We start from the raw sequence: 15,631 nt of genomic DNA, 5'->3' as shown, positions 1-15,631 counted from the left end.
TTTACTTAAGTACTCATCAAGAACAGCAGCATAATATTCAGACTTGATCTCTGCACAGATTTCTTCAATAAATTTTAAACAATAATGGACATTGGTCATAAGTTGTATTACTGTACAAACCAATTCCACAAAAAATTAAACAAAAAAAAATATTCTACTAGTCTTACATTCTTCTTTAAAAGAAATTTAAGGGCTGAATTAATTAATTGGCTTACGGCAGAGGCATAACAAGGCTTTGGAATTATGAATCAACTTCTAAATTCTTGGAAATAGCACAGTCAAAAGACGAGTAAACAAAGTCTGAAACTTGATCTTGACACTGCAGACGTCAAAGCAACTTGTCCGAAGGCACTTGACATTTTTTCCTATAAAAATTTATCAACAAAATGTTGGGAAGAACTCCCTATCGGCCCATCACACATCTTGAGTGTCACGAACACTCACAATTCCACACCTGTTCAGCCTGTTTATTTGAGAGGGATTTTAGCAAGGATTTGGTAAAAAGGGGAAACAGGTTTCAGAAGCAGGGTCAACAGGTATATATTCATAACACTTGAGAATTGTGATGGTCCGATTGTGGAATTCTCTTCAAAGTTTTCACCCTCTCTTGTATATCTGGCATCTCATCAGTCTGGCTGGTAAGTAAGAGTGGAATCAGCTTATGATGATAGGAGTAACGGTCCACAAAGTCCAACAGCCATCCACCCACAACATCAGTCACAGCTACTCGCACCTGTGGCGACTGGTCAAACAGCCTCTGCGCAAGGTGAGATATGACTTGGTCCATGGGCTTGTGGCTACCAAATTGCAAAACGTCGCCGATAGTCAGGATACACAGTGTGCGAACTTTTGCATGTTGGTGGCTAATGCAATGCAGCAGGGGTGCAATGAGACTCTCAGACTGCATATGAAAATGCTCGGGAATGGCACGAGCCACAAGACTGATGCACCTGCAACTCTCTTTGCGGACGTCTGGAAATGGATCCACAACAGTTCGTTGCAGAATTTTTATCAAGTCATCAAGGTAAGCAGCAAGTTTCTTTTTTGTTAACTGGGTGAGCTTCACAAGTAAATTAACAAGGCTCAACCTAAGTTCCTCTGACGTTTCCACTATTTCTTGGTTCCCTAACCTTTGCACAACTGTTGGCATCAGATACGGCAATGGCCCCTCTGGCGTTGGTACAGCGTCGAGAAAATCTGACACAACATCGACTGCCAGCTCACGACATTTTTCAACGCAGTCTGAGAAGCATTTCAAAAGCTGTTTCAGTAAGCTTTCAAACACACGCTGCAGTACAGCAGGGTCCAGAGCCGGCTTCTTGCCCAAAGTTTCTCTGCGGATGCTTTCAAGTGCCCGCTTTTTGGTAGCACGGTTGTTTTCGGAGAGGCAGTTGACATGACGAGCTACGGCCTGAAGAATTTCAGCGGTTCGAGCATCTACACTCTCCACGTTTTCCGCCATTTTGTTGGTGACGACTCCTCGTCCGTTACTTAAAAAATTCAATTCTATTAAATTTTTCGAAATGAAATCAAACTAATATATTAGTTACAAAATATATTATGTTATAAAACAAATTTATTTGCACCCAAATGGCCTAACCATTGAATAACAAACATCAGATCATTCCTTCACTAAAATTGTTTCACGAGAAAGCAGGCTGTAGTGCTAGTGTGCAGCAAAGATTATTGAGCGCCGCATAGCGGCGCTATATTTGGTGTGCAGTGTCCCAATTGAAGGACAATTCTCCGCGCCAGGCGGAGACGCTTAAAAAGTACTGCTGCACATTCTTTCGAAAAGAGGGGTCTGTGTGGGCCAAGAAATTGTGGGATTGTGTCAGTATGGCCATGATGATCATTTCTGTAGATTCATAGGGGCAAAGCAGACAAAAATTTGATTGAAAATTTGTCAGAAGAGCCCTAAAATGGTGAGGGATGTCATTCACCATTAACTGGTGAGGAGGCTTGGGAACATTCACTTTTGGGAGGATAAGTTTGTTTTTGGCGGATAGTTAAAAATTTCATCCTGGGTTAACCTACTAAAAATTGAAAATCAAATTGAAATCTGAAGGACCAAACAACACATTGTTTTTCATTTGAGAGGCTTCGGGGACTTCAGTTGCCTGCCATGGGACTCCAAACTTTGTTGATTTTAAACTAATATTTTCAATGGAGCTTGAATTGGTTCAGTGCACCCTTGGGAGGATTGTGACACACTGCCAGCCATGGTTAAATCTTTCACTGGATCGATCCTGAACCAAATTTTCAGGGGATACAAATGAGGGAGAGGGGTGTTTTATGGATCTTCTAAGGATACGGCTAAATTTTGGGCTTTTTACACGCTTTGGGGAATAAAAGAAAACTGAAATACTCCCACCAAAAATCGCCACATCTAAATTTAGGTTGAAAGACCTCGTGAAAAAGCATAAACTGTACTGCGATGTAGGTGTCTTATTTTGCGTGTATGGTGAAGGACAAAACAAAGAGATTAAACTGCTTCATTAACGGCGACAACTACATGCAGTAACACTCCCTACCCCCCCCATATTCCCAACACCCCACCTAACAAAAAAATGGATCCGCCTCTGCTGTATTTGACTGGTATTCATTGATATACATTTATTGAATAATATCATGTGCAACTAAGATCAAGAGAAAGGTCAAAATATTTTGACGGGGGTTGTAGTTGAGGCCAATGAACTTAACACAAACTATAGACGGCTCAGGAAGTTAATGTTTGATGTCCGCCAGGCAAAACCCTGGTTAGTGCCTTACTGGACTCGGACTCAGTCGAGTCGGACTCATTCGAATCGCTATTTTCGTGACTCGTGACTTGACTTGTAACAATCAGTTGTCGACAAGAGACTTGACTTAGACTTGCAAAAGTTGACTGGTTACCAACTCTGTAAATTACTGGCTTTATTTGAAGTTTGGCATTTATGCACTGGTAAGTAGATATTTTCACCTATTTGTATAATCATTTTTCCTTTAACAAAAAAATCACTTATATGCGACTCTCTGTGGTAAGAAAACTATGCACATAGTTTTCGACTAAAGTAACGATAAAATTATTGTTGTAGGCGCGGCTCCACTGAAACTGAAGTCGGAAGTACAGAAATTCCTTTTAAATTATCTTCGTTTTTATAAAAAAAAAAACAATCGAACGGTTCACGAATATGTACGGGCCACACAGGGCTGCCCTTCTGGCAACTCAAATGCGCCTCTTTGAAAAGGCAATGAACGCAAGAAATAGAGCTGACGGCACGGCGTTACAACCCCACTGTGCACCCCCCCCCCCCATATCTGGGTGGGCGAAAGAAAATTCGACTGGGGAATATTACCAATTTATTTGAGGTGTCTTGTAAATCTGCCACTGACGAGTATTTGTGCCCCTCCCGAGAGCCGTGACCCCTCCTGTCGACGCCCACGGCCACCCACTGGCGTATTCAACGGAACCCCCCCCCCCATGGATTTTGTACTTCATAAGTTTGCTATCGGTATACTTGTTTATCAAATATTAGCACCAAAATCCAAAGAAAACAACTCCAGCAAACAAAAGCAAGGATGTTGGGACGGCTTTCGATTGTTTTTTTTCTCCCCCAACATCATGTTGAATGTGCCCGAAGCCTTTTGAATCCCCCCCCACACACACACACACACAAAGCTGGACTCGCCACTGAGCTCAACCCTCCCTAAAGAAGAAAACTTCAAATAGCTGGAATTCTGGACACATAAATGCATAATTTTTAAAGCTGGGGCAATAATCACTGCGTGTCTTCTGCTTCGCTATTGCATCAATCTCAAAGAGTTGCATGGTGACTATCGGCCGACTTACGATGGGAGAATACATGTACGCACGTATCAATTTAAGCTAGATGAAAAAAGGCCAGTTTTATCAAATAATACTGAAGAGACACTAACATTTATCATTAGTAACTACAGCAGGAGTGCATCATAATTACAAGAGACGCTGGTGGGGACCTCGTTGTTGCCGTAAGGAAGTTTACGGACAGCGGCTCAAAAAATGCATCATTGGTTTTCATCACAAGAGGGCGTCGTTTCATAACAGAAAATGTCGTCAGATGTCTACGTGAGACTACATATGTATCAGTATTAAAGTTGAACTTGAAGTTACTTTTTTCCTACCCCCATACTATTACCATGTTTACTGTAACAAATTTTAACTAGAACACATCACGTCTGTCAACTTTGTTTTCAGCAGAAGTGCAGGATGACTAATCAAACCAAGAAAGGCAGCAGAGTTCGAGGAAAGTCGCCGGAGAGTCCCACGGAAACAGACTGCTCACCGCAGCCATCAAAGCGAACACGACCGTCTCCCTCATCGTCATCAGCAGCGTCGAGCAGTGCCAGCGTATCCGGGTTTGGGGCTTATCAGCAAGGTGGCAAGGTCGCGGCGACCGGCGAGGGTCAAGATAGTCAGGGGTTGGAAGGAATGCATCCTGTTTCACTTGCACGTGATACAACAAGTGATCCAGCCACGGGCATCGCTTGTGCACCTCAAGAGATCATAGGGTCAAATTGCAAGGGAATCACCGGTGGGCCCACATCCAGGAAACTGGACTCCTCAACCACCGATGGAAGAGAAGCACAACTTTCTTCCGGATACCTGGAAACCTTGCCTAATGACCCCCTGCCCATGACTTTGGTGTCAGGTGGAGAAAAACATGACGATGAGGGGTTTTACCAGAGAAAGGAAAGGACTTGTTGTACGTGCCATTCTTCAGATGGTGAGCACCCAGTCATGAAAAAGGAAGCAAGACAAACATCGAGAAACATTTCCTGTCAAGGCTGTATTTTAAGTGAGTATTTCTTGTCTTTCTAGTATTTTATACATTTTTTTTCTGGACATTTGAAAAATTACTCCTTTACTAATCTATAATTGTTGACTGTAAGCCCAGGCTTTGCCCATGGGGCAATAGATAGGCACACAAGTAATAACGAAACATTATCAGTTAAGCAGGATTTGTGTATCAACAATGACCAGAGACTAACAGTTCGCATGACTTTAGTTCCTGGTTTTGGATTGTGTGGATTTGAAAATGATTTTGATTATAAAAGTAGTAAATGTACTTAACTCTTTTCATGAGAACACAAAAGTATGCTGAAACCCACTATATGATGTTCACATTTTCATCAAAAGGCCTTTTACAAAGTTGAAAACTGTCAACTTTCAATGGTGCCCAGTAAAAATGTGTTAATGTGCTCAGTGTGTTGGGTCATTCCGTCCTCCATGGTTCATGATATAAGCAGCATTTATAAGGAAGTCACTGCAGATAACAATGTGACTCATGGTTTGACCATCATGTTGTTTGTTGTGGGTTGTGTTGCAGGTGGTCAGGAAACTTAGGAGTCTCAGTACAGTGGATAATTACATATAATTCAAACATGTTGACAGGAAATATGTGGCCAAAATAAGAGTGCATTAAACAATATTGCTTCAGTAAGATTGTCAGACCAAGAAAATGCAACAGATGTAAAAGTCTGGTGCACAGTTGTAGCATTGTGCAATCAACAGCAAACAAACTGCCCATGTTGAGATGTTATGTCCCAACTATAGGGTCTGTTAGACTCTATCCCAATTATAGTTGGGGCAGTCCCAACTGTGTATGTATGATGTAGTGCCGCAGTTGGGCTGACCCAACTATTGGTGGCCAATCTCTGCAAAAAATTTCTCAGCCTTCTCCAAGTTTATGCATTTCATTCCTGAGTACCCCCTACACAAAACATGTCATAAGCAACTTCATGAGACCATGGAGAAATGATTTCTCCATGATAAGACTGTACATGTAGCCACATGAGAAATAATATCCACATTTCTCTCAACAAGATCAAGGCCGAGTGAATTTAAATAATGAGTACTTAACTACTAAACCTTCCATTTGATTGAATGTTTGATATTGGGTTATACCAAATTCCTACAAAGGCAAAACAAAATTGAGTTTTAGGAACAGGGGTCTTTCCCCAAGTTAAAGAGGTCTTTCCCCTGGTTAAAGAGGGAGGATGGACATCCAAGTGATGTGAAACAGATGATGTCCAAATAATGATTAAATATTCAATAATTGATCAAATTAAAAAAAAACAAAACTCAGCATCGATTGACCCATCTTCTCAAACTTTGGACACCAGTCTTGAATTAAGTTTCAAATTGAAATCTCCAGCTTGTATATGTATTTTGTTGTAACCCTTCATGTGCGGAGGCATTTCCACAACAGTTATCCATGGCTTCAGCCAATATATAAACCCCTGTTTACAGTCTACATTAATGTCAATAGATTTATCGCTTCCTGTTCTCTTTTATCAAACTACAGGGAATTAATCCTCCAGTGACCTGCACATAGGATCAAGGCTATTGAGATACTGCCTGATTGTCTTTGATAAAAAAAAGGAGGCCGTTGACCCTTTGTTTTCTCTCCTTTAACCACAAGTGTCAATTGTGGCTGTTCATACAGTTGTAAATCTGAAAGAGTGAATAATAAACAAAAATTAGCAACTTGTCAAGCTATTGCTTTTGGTTTGCAGAGGTTAAACGGTTATTGATTGCAATTTTTAGTGGCAATTCTTGTTTGCAGCCATTTTCCTCCACACAGGCTTCATGTGCCCGATGCCCATTTTAATAGAGATTCAGATGTACCAGTGTGTAGAATGGAGGGTAGTAAAGTGCCATTGATTCTGTATATAGGAAACAGTTATCGCAATCTATCAAAACTCTGTAGTGATTTCTTAATTGATATGTTGTTGTGACTCTACTTTTTCACTTCAAAAAGGACAACTAGACTGGGTTTGGAATGAGGAAGAGACCTCTGATGCATGCGTGTACGTTTTGGGCAAGACTGGAGCCCAGGTATGCTTTCATCAGGACTACAGTTGTGGCACTGCTGCAGCCCGGGGTACCCAACCGATGTCTGAGGGACAACATTTCTGGGAGATTAAAATGGATTCGCCCGTCTACGGGACAGCAATGGTGTGTGTGAGATAAGCCGTTCCTGAGTTAACTTAAATCTGAATAACGTGATCATGTAACAGGATTTGTCTAACATGAGTCAATGCACAGTGTGTGTGGAGAACAGGGTTTCAGCCAGGATTCAGGAAAATGTGGTCGGGAGTGGAGTGGAATTATAACTCTTTAACCCCTTAACGCCAGGATTTTTTGACCGTGACTGCTGAACTGCGGTCTGCACAGAATGCAGAGCAGTAGCCAGCAGGCCCACATTGAACCGCAAGTTCATGATGAATAGAATGCAAGCGTGGTATGCACTCATCCTCCCATTGAGCCGCGGGTAGAGCAGTTTCCCGGCGTAAAGGGGTTAATTGGGGAGTTCAGTATAGGTCTGTTTACAACTATTTTAAAATTTCTCAACAAAATGCCAGTTTGGGATTGGTAATGTAACGTATCTTGCACAGAGTGTAGCAAGGCTTTGCTTTAATATTGTTTCGCCGCACTTGGAAAAGCTGGCCGTATTTTCAAAAGTCTGACCATGCAAATTGCGGCTGCACAAAACTCTGATAGAGGATAACTGACCATCTGTTTACCTCCAGATGGTTGGCATAGGTACCAAACAGATCGACCTTGGCCAGTACAGCCACACGTTTTGCAATATGCTGGGCAGCGACACCAACTCTGAGAGCTGTGGACTGTCGTACACCGGCCGCTTCTACCAGGGAGGCAGCCAGGGGAAGGCCTACTGCAGTAAATTTGGCCAGGGGACCGTCCTAGGCCTGCACCTGGACATGTGGTATGGAACTCTGACATACTATAAGAATGGCAGGTGCCTAGGTGAGTTCAGTTACTGTCACACTGACTGGCAATGCATGTTACAAGCATTTTTGCAATACATATCTTGCTGGTTGGCTACAACACAGGCACATGAGATCCATACCAGGGCTATTAATCCCTCCTTCTTGACAGCTCAGTGACATACATTGACCAGAGTCCAGTGTACACGTGTATTGTCTTCATATGAAGGGACTACATGTTGGTCTCTCTCAAATGACAACACTTCATCACTTCCGTTTACTAATTTTTTGATGCGCCATATTGTGAACATATTTGTATCAGCACGCGCGCAAGTTTAAAACATGTTGCACAGCGCAAGTACATGTACGCACACCTGCTGGCGTTGTATACGCAGTTGCAATTTTCCTACAAAGATGGCGTCCAATGAGAGAGATCCACACACTACAGCATACACACAGGATGAAAAGACGTGTACATGCCCATGTACATACTTGTTACCATATTACGGGGACCACACATGTGTTTAACTACAGAGATGGTGGGGACCAAAACATTATGGGGACAAACGTTTGTCCCCAAAATATGGCTCTGACTTTTCTTATTAAGAAACCATCCCCTCAACACAGAGAAAGTTAACCCACACTTGTATACATTTACACCAACGTGCACACGCAGATATGTACCCCATCATGCCTAGCATGCACCTGTAGCTTGGGGTTGTCAGTTGACTGCAGTGGAGGCATTATGCCATGGATGAACTGTGCTGGGACTGTATCCCTGAGAAGGCTACATACCTGTGGCATTGGCAAAAAGCAAGCGAAAGGGAACAAGAAAGAGGAGATACTGGCTCCACAATTCCACGGATGTTTGATAAGAGATCCAGGCCTGCACATCGCCAAAACAAAAACAGTACAAATGCTCATAGTTTTGTTAGGGTGGACGATTCTGAATGTACATTGTGGAGCTTTATAAGCTCTCCGTGAGTCTTGAGAGAGAAACCATAACCAAAGTTACTCATATGACATGATGCACTCAGTATAACTTTCTCAAGTTGGCAGATTAAATGTGGTGAAATGTTTTCCTCTTTATAGGTGTTGCAACCAAGGGCCTTCTGGGCAAGGTCTGGCATCCTATGATCAGCTCCACCGCCGCTAGGTCCAGCATGTGCCTCCAGGCCGCTCGCTTCTTCCCCTCCAGCCTGCAGTTCTTGTGCTGCCGGGCGTTGCGGCAAGCCGTGCCCACCAAGCACAGCGTCCTGGAGGCACTGGCCTTCCCGCCGGGCCTGAGGGCGTTCCTGGAGGACAACCTGCTGTGGCTGCTGGACTCCCACTGCCAGGGAGACAAGGAAGTTGTTACCAAGGGCACGCAGACCGACCTCAGCATGGCCACCCATAAACTGAGTGATGTACCCTTGAAGAGGTCGCCACCAGACCAGGAGGAAGGAGAGAGATCACAGTCCCCGACGCAGTGAATTCCCACAAGCTGAGTGTGCTTAATGCCTGAAGTATTATTAAACCTGCCTATGGTATCTACTGCATCTAGTACCAGAGTAAACTCCATGTCACCTCATTTTTGTACATGTATGGTTTGGCTAAGACCGCAACTTATGCTGGTCAGTAGTTGTGTCAGCTTAATCATGTAATCATGTTTAAAAATATGGCATTGTGGTCTGCCGTGTTCAGTAGTTGGTCTCTAGTTCATGTCTGGATTTCTGAAAACTTAAATCTTACACGTTAATATTAAAACCTGAGATGGGAAAACATGAAGAAAACAAAGCCTTTGCCGACTTATGGCAAGTGTTGTAGTCTGTAGTCAGGTCCTATTTTAAGTCTGGCAATATACATGTATGCTGAAATGTGAGATACCTGTAATATCCCTGAGAAACTGCATGGTGTGGTCTGAGAACTTGAGTTTGTTATTATGAGCTGGAATGTGAACACAAATGCAGGAAAATGTCGGAGTTGGGATCCTTTGTACATGTAGGGCGTGTTTGTTTCGCACAGATCCAGATCGGAATCAGTGATGCAAAGTTGGATCACTGACACCAGATCCCGCCCGGTGAATGTTGTAAACCAGTGTTGGGATCACTGATTGCGATCCGGATCCACGCGAAACAAACAGGCCCGTAAATATGCTGACATTTCTGGTACACCTTTTTCAGCCTTTGTGTTCAACCAGCAACATGCTGGCTGACCTGAAGTACAGCTGTACTGGTGTGGTTAACATATGCAGCCTTGCTTAACCATATGTTTCAGTGTATTTTGGCAGTTGAAAAAAGACTTGACTTTAACACTACTTGTGACTGATGGAGAGACATGTTTTTCCAATTCTTCAAAAAACAAAAAAAAATTGTGTGTTACCTGCACAGCATCAATTGGAAGTGGTTAAATAAACTGCAACCTTTCTTTATGATGTACTGATTTCATCAATGCAAGGTTTACTGGCTTCCAGCATTAGCCTCTGTCCAGTGGCGTGGCCGGGGAGGAACGTGCCCCCTCCCACAAATTCCCAGTGCCCCCCGGGTGCCCCCCTCCCCACTGAAAAAAAATGGATGAATGGATATTGAACAAGGCTAAGAAAAACTTTCCCCCAAAAGCCACACCACTGAAAGCTGCTGCCCCCCCTCCCACTAGTAAAATCCTAGCTACGCCACTGCCTCCGTTTAAGTGAAAAAAACCACTGCCAGTATTGTTTGAAATGCTGTTTTTTGTTTTAGTTTTGTTTGTGGATTCACACTGGCACTGTAGCACTGTCCTTGCCTTGGCCAGTGAACGGATCTGATATTTGGTCCAAGCCTGAGTCTGTGGGATTTTTCCTGTAGCTCCATTCCAGAGTTTTCCTCCCACCTGTCAGACAACCTTTCTTTGTCGTCTTTTTTCCGAGTGATTTGGTTTTTTTTTTTCCTTTTTTACTGCACATGAGTGTGTGGTAGAAAACAAGCATGCAGAGTCATTTCATCGGGGTAGATGCATGCAAGCCTCGACAGAGGTTCTGTTGTTTATTGATGAAGATCGTTGATGATTCCAAAGTCCTACTATTATCAATGCACAAACACCACCATTGCAAGAATTCTCTCCAAATCTCAACCCCCTTGTCTCCAAACAAATGATAGAACATCATACTGGGGGAGGGAGGGGGAATACTGTGTGCACCAAACTGTATCGTCATTTTGAAAAAGTTTGTTTCGGTAATTCAACGTACATGTACATAGTGGCAATTCTTGCTTTTTTTTTAAATTGGTGAACTTGTTAAGCAGAATTTGGTTTGTAGTGTTTAATGGTTTGGCCTTTGGCAGTACAAATACATGTGAGTGCAAATTTGTATGATGGTAAATTGCTTCTTGCTTAAATATGGACGAGAAAGTTTGTTTATTTATGTTGTGTTGGTGACATTAACCCTTAACCCCTAGGGTGTATGTAAAATCATATTGAATTCGGAGGATTTGGGTCTGTTAGGTTTATGTTATTTACAGCTGCATATAGGGATGAGAAACGAGTCAATAAGCCTTTTGCGAGTGACTTTTGCATAAAATCTGGTACACAGAGTTCTTTAAATTCACGGAAACATAACAATTTGAATTCTCCGTACTAAAAACACTGTTGCTAAACCTTGTGATTCGGTGCAAGCTTTTGCTTAGTACATAAGAGACACCTTGCAACAAAACACGATTCCCAATGGATAAGAAGGGCACAGAGGAACCAGTCCATTCCAGAGATGGTGGTAGCTATGCAAAAGCTTGCCCCGAATCAGGAGATATAGCAACAGCATCTTTAGTCTGACGAATTAAAATTGTTACATTTGTGTGCAATCAAATAACTCAGTGTGCCAGATTTTATTCAAATTTAACTGGCAAATGGCTTATTAGTTGCAAGATATACATTGTGCATTTGAATTTTGTGGTTTTCCATTCTGTATTGTTGAAAAGGAAATTCTTATTTAAAAACATGTTACTGCTTGCCATCATGGAACAATTGATACCATATCTCAGAATCAGTCATAAAATTTACCGCATGTCAATTAGCAGTTACAGTACTGAATATTCAAAAACTTGTTTCTGTGTCTACCAAAGACTACAACAGGAGGGGAATTTAGTCAGGGGGTAGAGTTGACAAGATAGCATGAGCTTCAAACTGTCACGTGCAAATTGCATTGTGAACGGCACCGGGGTGAGTATGGAGTCAAATTGGTAAAAAAATTGGTAAGGGAAATCTTGGCGTATGAGAAGTTAATTGAAATGTGAGCAAGATGCTTAAATATCAAAACTCACTAGCACCAACACTGTATTCTTGCCTGAGCAAGTACTGTATGTATGTTGTAGCAACAGATCTGATGCACAATCCAGATTAGACGTTAAGTCTTGACGCCCTTGTTTCTGAAATACCCCAGACTGGAAAAAATATGTGTAGCTGTAACGTATTACACACAGTGTGAGTGAGGTGAAGCCTTGAAGTCAGGATCCCAGTTTCTGTATGGCTGAGAAATGCCAACGTTGCTGTCAGACAGCTCTGAGGCAACCCTGACATGCTCTCGCATTTGCTAGACGTGCCGAAAACGGATCAAACAAAAACATGCCGTCATGTACTCATGTATAGTATACATAACAAGATGCCAACAGCTGGGACTGAATGGTGTTTGTCAAAAAGTGTAAATAAACCTTTTGTTCCTGGAAATGCGGTACGTTTATTTTCGAAAGCTTTGTTGTGTGTGGTTGTTTGCAAAGGCACCTGAACATATAAGATATTTGCTTTTACTGGCCTATCCCCACATGCACCAGAATTTTTTTTTTGGCTTTTTCTAGGATTTATCTCCACTCTTTCTACTGTTTTCATATGAAAATGGCGTATTCAAATGAGAGACATATTCATCTATGTTGATACACCCTACAATGAAATGTTCACATGGATGTGTGCATATACTCAAAGAGGGTTGGAGTCCCATGGACTCTTTTCCCCCGACAAACACTGAATGCCATTACATGTATATGAAGACTGCGACAGTTAAATGAGCACCAGTCTTGTCGTACAAAAACACAACAAAAGAAAAACTAAGCAAAATAATAAAAATGTCTTATCAGTGAGGTATATCTCAAAAAGCTTAGTGAGTATCTTGCCATATCAGATCCATGTTAAAATAAATTATTTTTAGAAGTATGATTATGAGGAAATTTGAATTTTTCTTCTGGAAATGTTCCACAATTCCAAGCTCACGATTCGTAATAACTAAATCATCTCATGGCTTATATACAATAAAACAACAAAACAAAGTAACACAAATAGCAAATTCATTGAAAAATACCGGAAGTAACAAATGTCTAGGTATTTCCTTGGCCTAATTACTGAAGAAAAGTATCATTTTGTATTAAACTAAATTTAACGGATCTGAACTGTTTAAAGTGATCAATCAAACCCTACTTGTGGGTATATCTTTTTACTAAGTTCATAAAGTTCAATAAAAATTTGGCTGTAAAATGTGATTTTTTGGAGGTAGGTACTGATGGTGTCCGCACAGCCTTAACCACTTGCTGCCGGGGGACCCGTTTTCGAACACATAGGCTTTATACACGAAGCCAGGGAGCCTGAAACCGGGACAAAAGAGCTGGGCCTTGTAACAAAAGACCGTGCTTGGCACAAAAGACTGAGCTGCTGAGCATTACTGACATTTTTCACTCTCAATAGTGGAGATAATCCAATCTTGTTTTGAAACAGTACACCACAGTTTTGGGCATTCAGAGCGAGCGGATTACTACCGGGGACAAAAGCGCTCCACCACCGCAGCGATGAGCCACACAGCACTGCTACATGCTAATCTGGCCCCTATTGAAAAGAGGTCAGCAGTGCACTGTGCCAGGTTCGTGAACAAATGAAAGTTATATAACACTGCACAATCTGGGCTCTCTTTACAAGGTTGCTGGCCTGGCTGAAATACTCGGGCATCAATAGATTTGTCTGTCAGGCTACAGTGGCCACCAGACAGTCATTCATGTGGGTGTAAACGTCCATTAACCACTTCCTTTTGGTGACTCCGGGATTGGAGACGTATGGTTTATATGGGTGGCCGGGGTTTCCGAACTCGGACAAAGGAAACAGGGCCCTGTAACAAAAGACCGTACTCTGAACAAAAGACCAGGCTGCTGGGCATTACCGACATTTTTCACTCTCAAAAGTGGTGATAATCCAGCCTTCTTTTGAAACCGTATACCAGGGTTTTGGCGCATTGAGAGCGAGCGCATTACCACCAGGGACGAAAGCGCTCCACCACCGCAGCGATGAGCCACACAGCACCGCTGCACGCTAATCTGGCCCATATTGAAAAGAGGTCAGCAGTGCACTAAGCTAGGTTCGTGAACAAAAGACAGTTATACAACACCGCACAATCTGGGCTCTGTTTACAAGGCTGCTGGCCTGGCTGAAATACTCGGGCGTCAATGAAGGTCACCTGTCAACTTAGAGTAGTGCCTAAAGATTACTTGGTGCGGCTATAAACGACTGTTAAATGAAATGATGAATTTTTAAAGGATTTTAAAAACGGAAAAAATGATCGTCATGCCAGCCCAGCATCATCAACATTGTAAAATGCCCCGGCATGAAGTGGTTAATTGAAAATGATGAATTCTTGAAGATTTTTGAAAACTGAAAATCTTGAAATTCGCCCGTATGTGTGCACTGCATTTTTCAAACCACCCGGCAGCGTGTGGTTAAGGTAATTAAAGTTAGACATTAACATGATTGAAACCTCTTGGTGAAGAGCACTACCACATTAGGTTTAACAGCTTGCACAGTTTGAGTTCACACGATCCTTTTGGGCCTGCCCTCTGGTCTTGGAAACAACAGACCCAAGTCTGGTTGTGTTGATGTAATAAAGCCAAATTCTCTTGGATCGTTGTGGGCCTGTTATGTTGCTGAATGCCACAAGTCTGAATTTAGTCACCCTGATTTTCAGCTGGACAATGGCAGACCTGCTGTCTGATCTTACGAGCAACATGTCAAGATCTAGTTGTCTCGGTATCATGACTACGGATACATCTGAACCTACCGTCTGTGTTCTTGCACACTACAGATCAAGATCCGGCTGTCTTGAAGTCATGAGAGTATGGATTCTTTTGGACAACTCAGGGCCTATCCGCCGTGTTGTAGCAAGCACACCTTCTCCTCTTCTGACCTGCGAAGTCATGGAGTCAAATTCTCCAAGTGACGCATTTTACGACTGATGAGGGTTGTCTTTAAACACAAGCTCACCTTTTAAAGACTTTAAAACATAACATGAGAGAGTAATGACACCAGTACGTTTCGTTGTAATTCCAGAGGGTGCAAGGTTGAATCCTGCTTGGGTTAATTGCCTCAAGAGATCCTAGTCACTTCGACGCAAATTCAATTTCCCAACACCGCACAAGCGTGACTTAAATTAATACCTGAGGGTCACATATAGTGATAAATTTACAATTTACTGTTGCATGCCAATAAGTGTCTAGTTTGCATTTAAGAGCACCTCTAGGGAAAACATATTTTCTCTGATTTTATCTGTTCAAATAAATATGGAAGCATCCAAATCGAACACAGTGTTATTTGTCTACAGAGCTCAACTATAACAAACTTAAAAGGGCTTTTTTTTCTGTTCATGCCAAGATGCGATTTCTGAATGTAGATTGCGTCATTGAAGAGAAAAAGGGGGGAACACTGTCCCCGTGTCCATAGTGGATAAACCCTTGTGCACACCAAACAAAGGCTACATGCATGTTTTCCTGAGAGGTGCTCTATAACTTCTGCTGGAGACTTTAATGTTAACAGCGCATGGAAAATTCAGGTGTAGTTTCCGAACTTACCACAATGTCTTGTAGTAGCTTTCTTGCTTCCTGCTCAGACTCGCATCTGGAATACGCCT

General features: G+C 42.3%; 3 protein-coding genes across 11 annotated transcripts in view; 1 reads left to right on the top strand and 2 right to left on the bottom strand.

Annotated features, from left to right (window-relative positions):
• Positions 1 to 1,462, bottom strand: part of dnaaf5 (dynein axonemal assembly factor 5) — a 50,797-nt gene extending 49,335 nt beyond the window's left edge. For 6 of the 7 annotated variants that reach the window (XR_015426064.1, XR_015426065.1, XM_087139524.1 and 3 more), the window contains exon 1: positions 602 to 1,462. Coding sequence is in view for 4 of the 7 variants with exons in the window: in XM_087139524.1 (XP_086995650.1) it covers positions 602 to 1,462 (861 nt within the window). In the remaining 3 variants the exon portion in view is untranslated. The remainder of the gene's footprint in view (positions 1 to 601) is intronic. The other variant, XR_015426066.1, reaches the window with a different exon arrangement.
• The window catches only part of eme1 (essential meiotic structure-specific endonuclease 1), a 30,190-nt gene continuing 15,932 nt past the window's right edge, over positions 1,374 to 15,631 (bottom strand). The window contains exons 12-14 of one of the 3 annotated variants that reach the window (XM_087139523.1): positions 15,573 to 15,629; positions 14,786 to 14,911; positions 1,374 to 1,506 (exon numbers count right to left, since the gene is read on the bottom strand). In XM_087139523.1, coding sequence (XP_086995649.1) covers positions 14,804 to 14,911; positions 15,573 to 15,629 — 165 coding nt within the window. In that variant the 3' untranslated portion in view covers positions 1,374 to 1,506; positions 14,786 to 14,803. Of the gene's footprint in view, positions 1,507 to 12,816; positions 14,912 to 15,572; positions 15,630 to 15,631 lie in introns of those variants that run through there. The other 2 variants (XM_087139522.1, XM_022246685.2) reach the window with 2 other exon arrangements.
• On the top strand, positions 4,078 to 12,423 carry spsb3 (splA/ryanodine receptor domain and SOCS box containing 3). Its single transcript, XM_022246688.2, has 4 exons — positions 4,078 to 4,817; positions 6,783 to 6,979; positions 7,555 to 7,792; positions 8,845 to 12,423. The coding sequence occupies exons 1-4, from the start codon at positions 4,229 to 4,231 to the stop codon at positions 9,222 to 9,224; spliced, it is 1,404 nt and encodes a 467-aa protein (XP_022102380.2). The 5' UTR covers positions 4,078 to 4,228; the 3' UTR covers positions 9,225 to 12,423.

Source organism: Acanthaster planci, linkage group LG07 (assembly GCF_054643075.1).
Source record: "Acanthaster planci isolate LZ-2023a linkage group LG07, COTS_SCS, whole genome shotgun sequence".
Taxonomy (NCBI): domain Eukaryota; kingdom Metazoa; phylum Echinodermata; class Asteroidea; order Valvatida; family Acanthasteridae; genus Acanthaster; species Acanthaster planci.
Note: the sequence above shows the minus strand (reverse complement) of the source record. Positions and strands in the feature narration are given on the sequence as shown.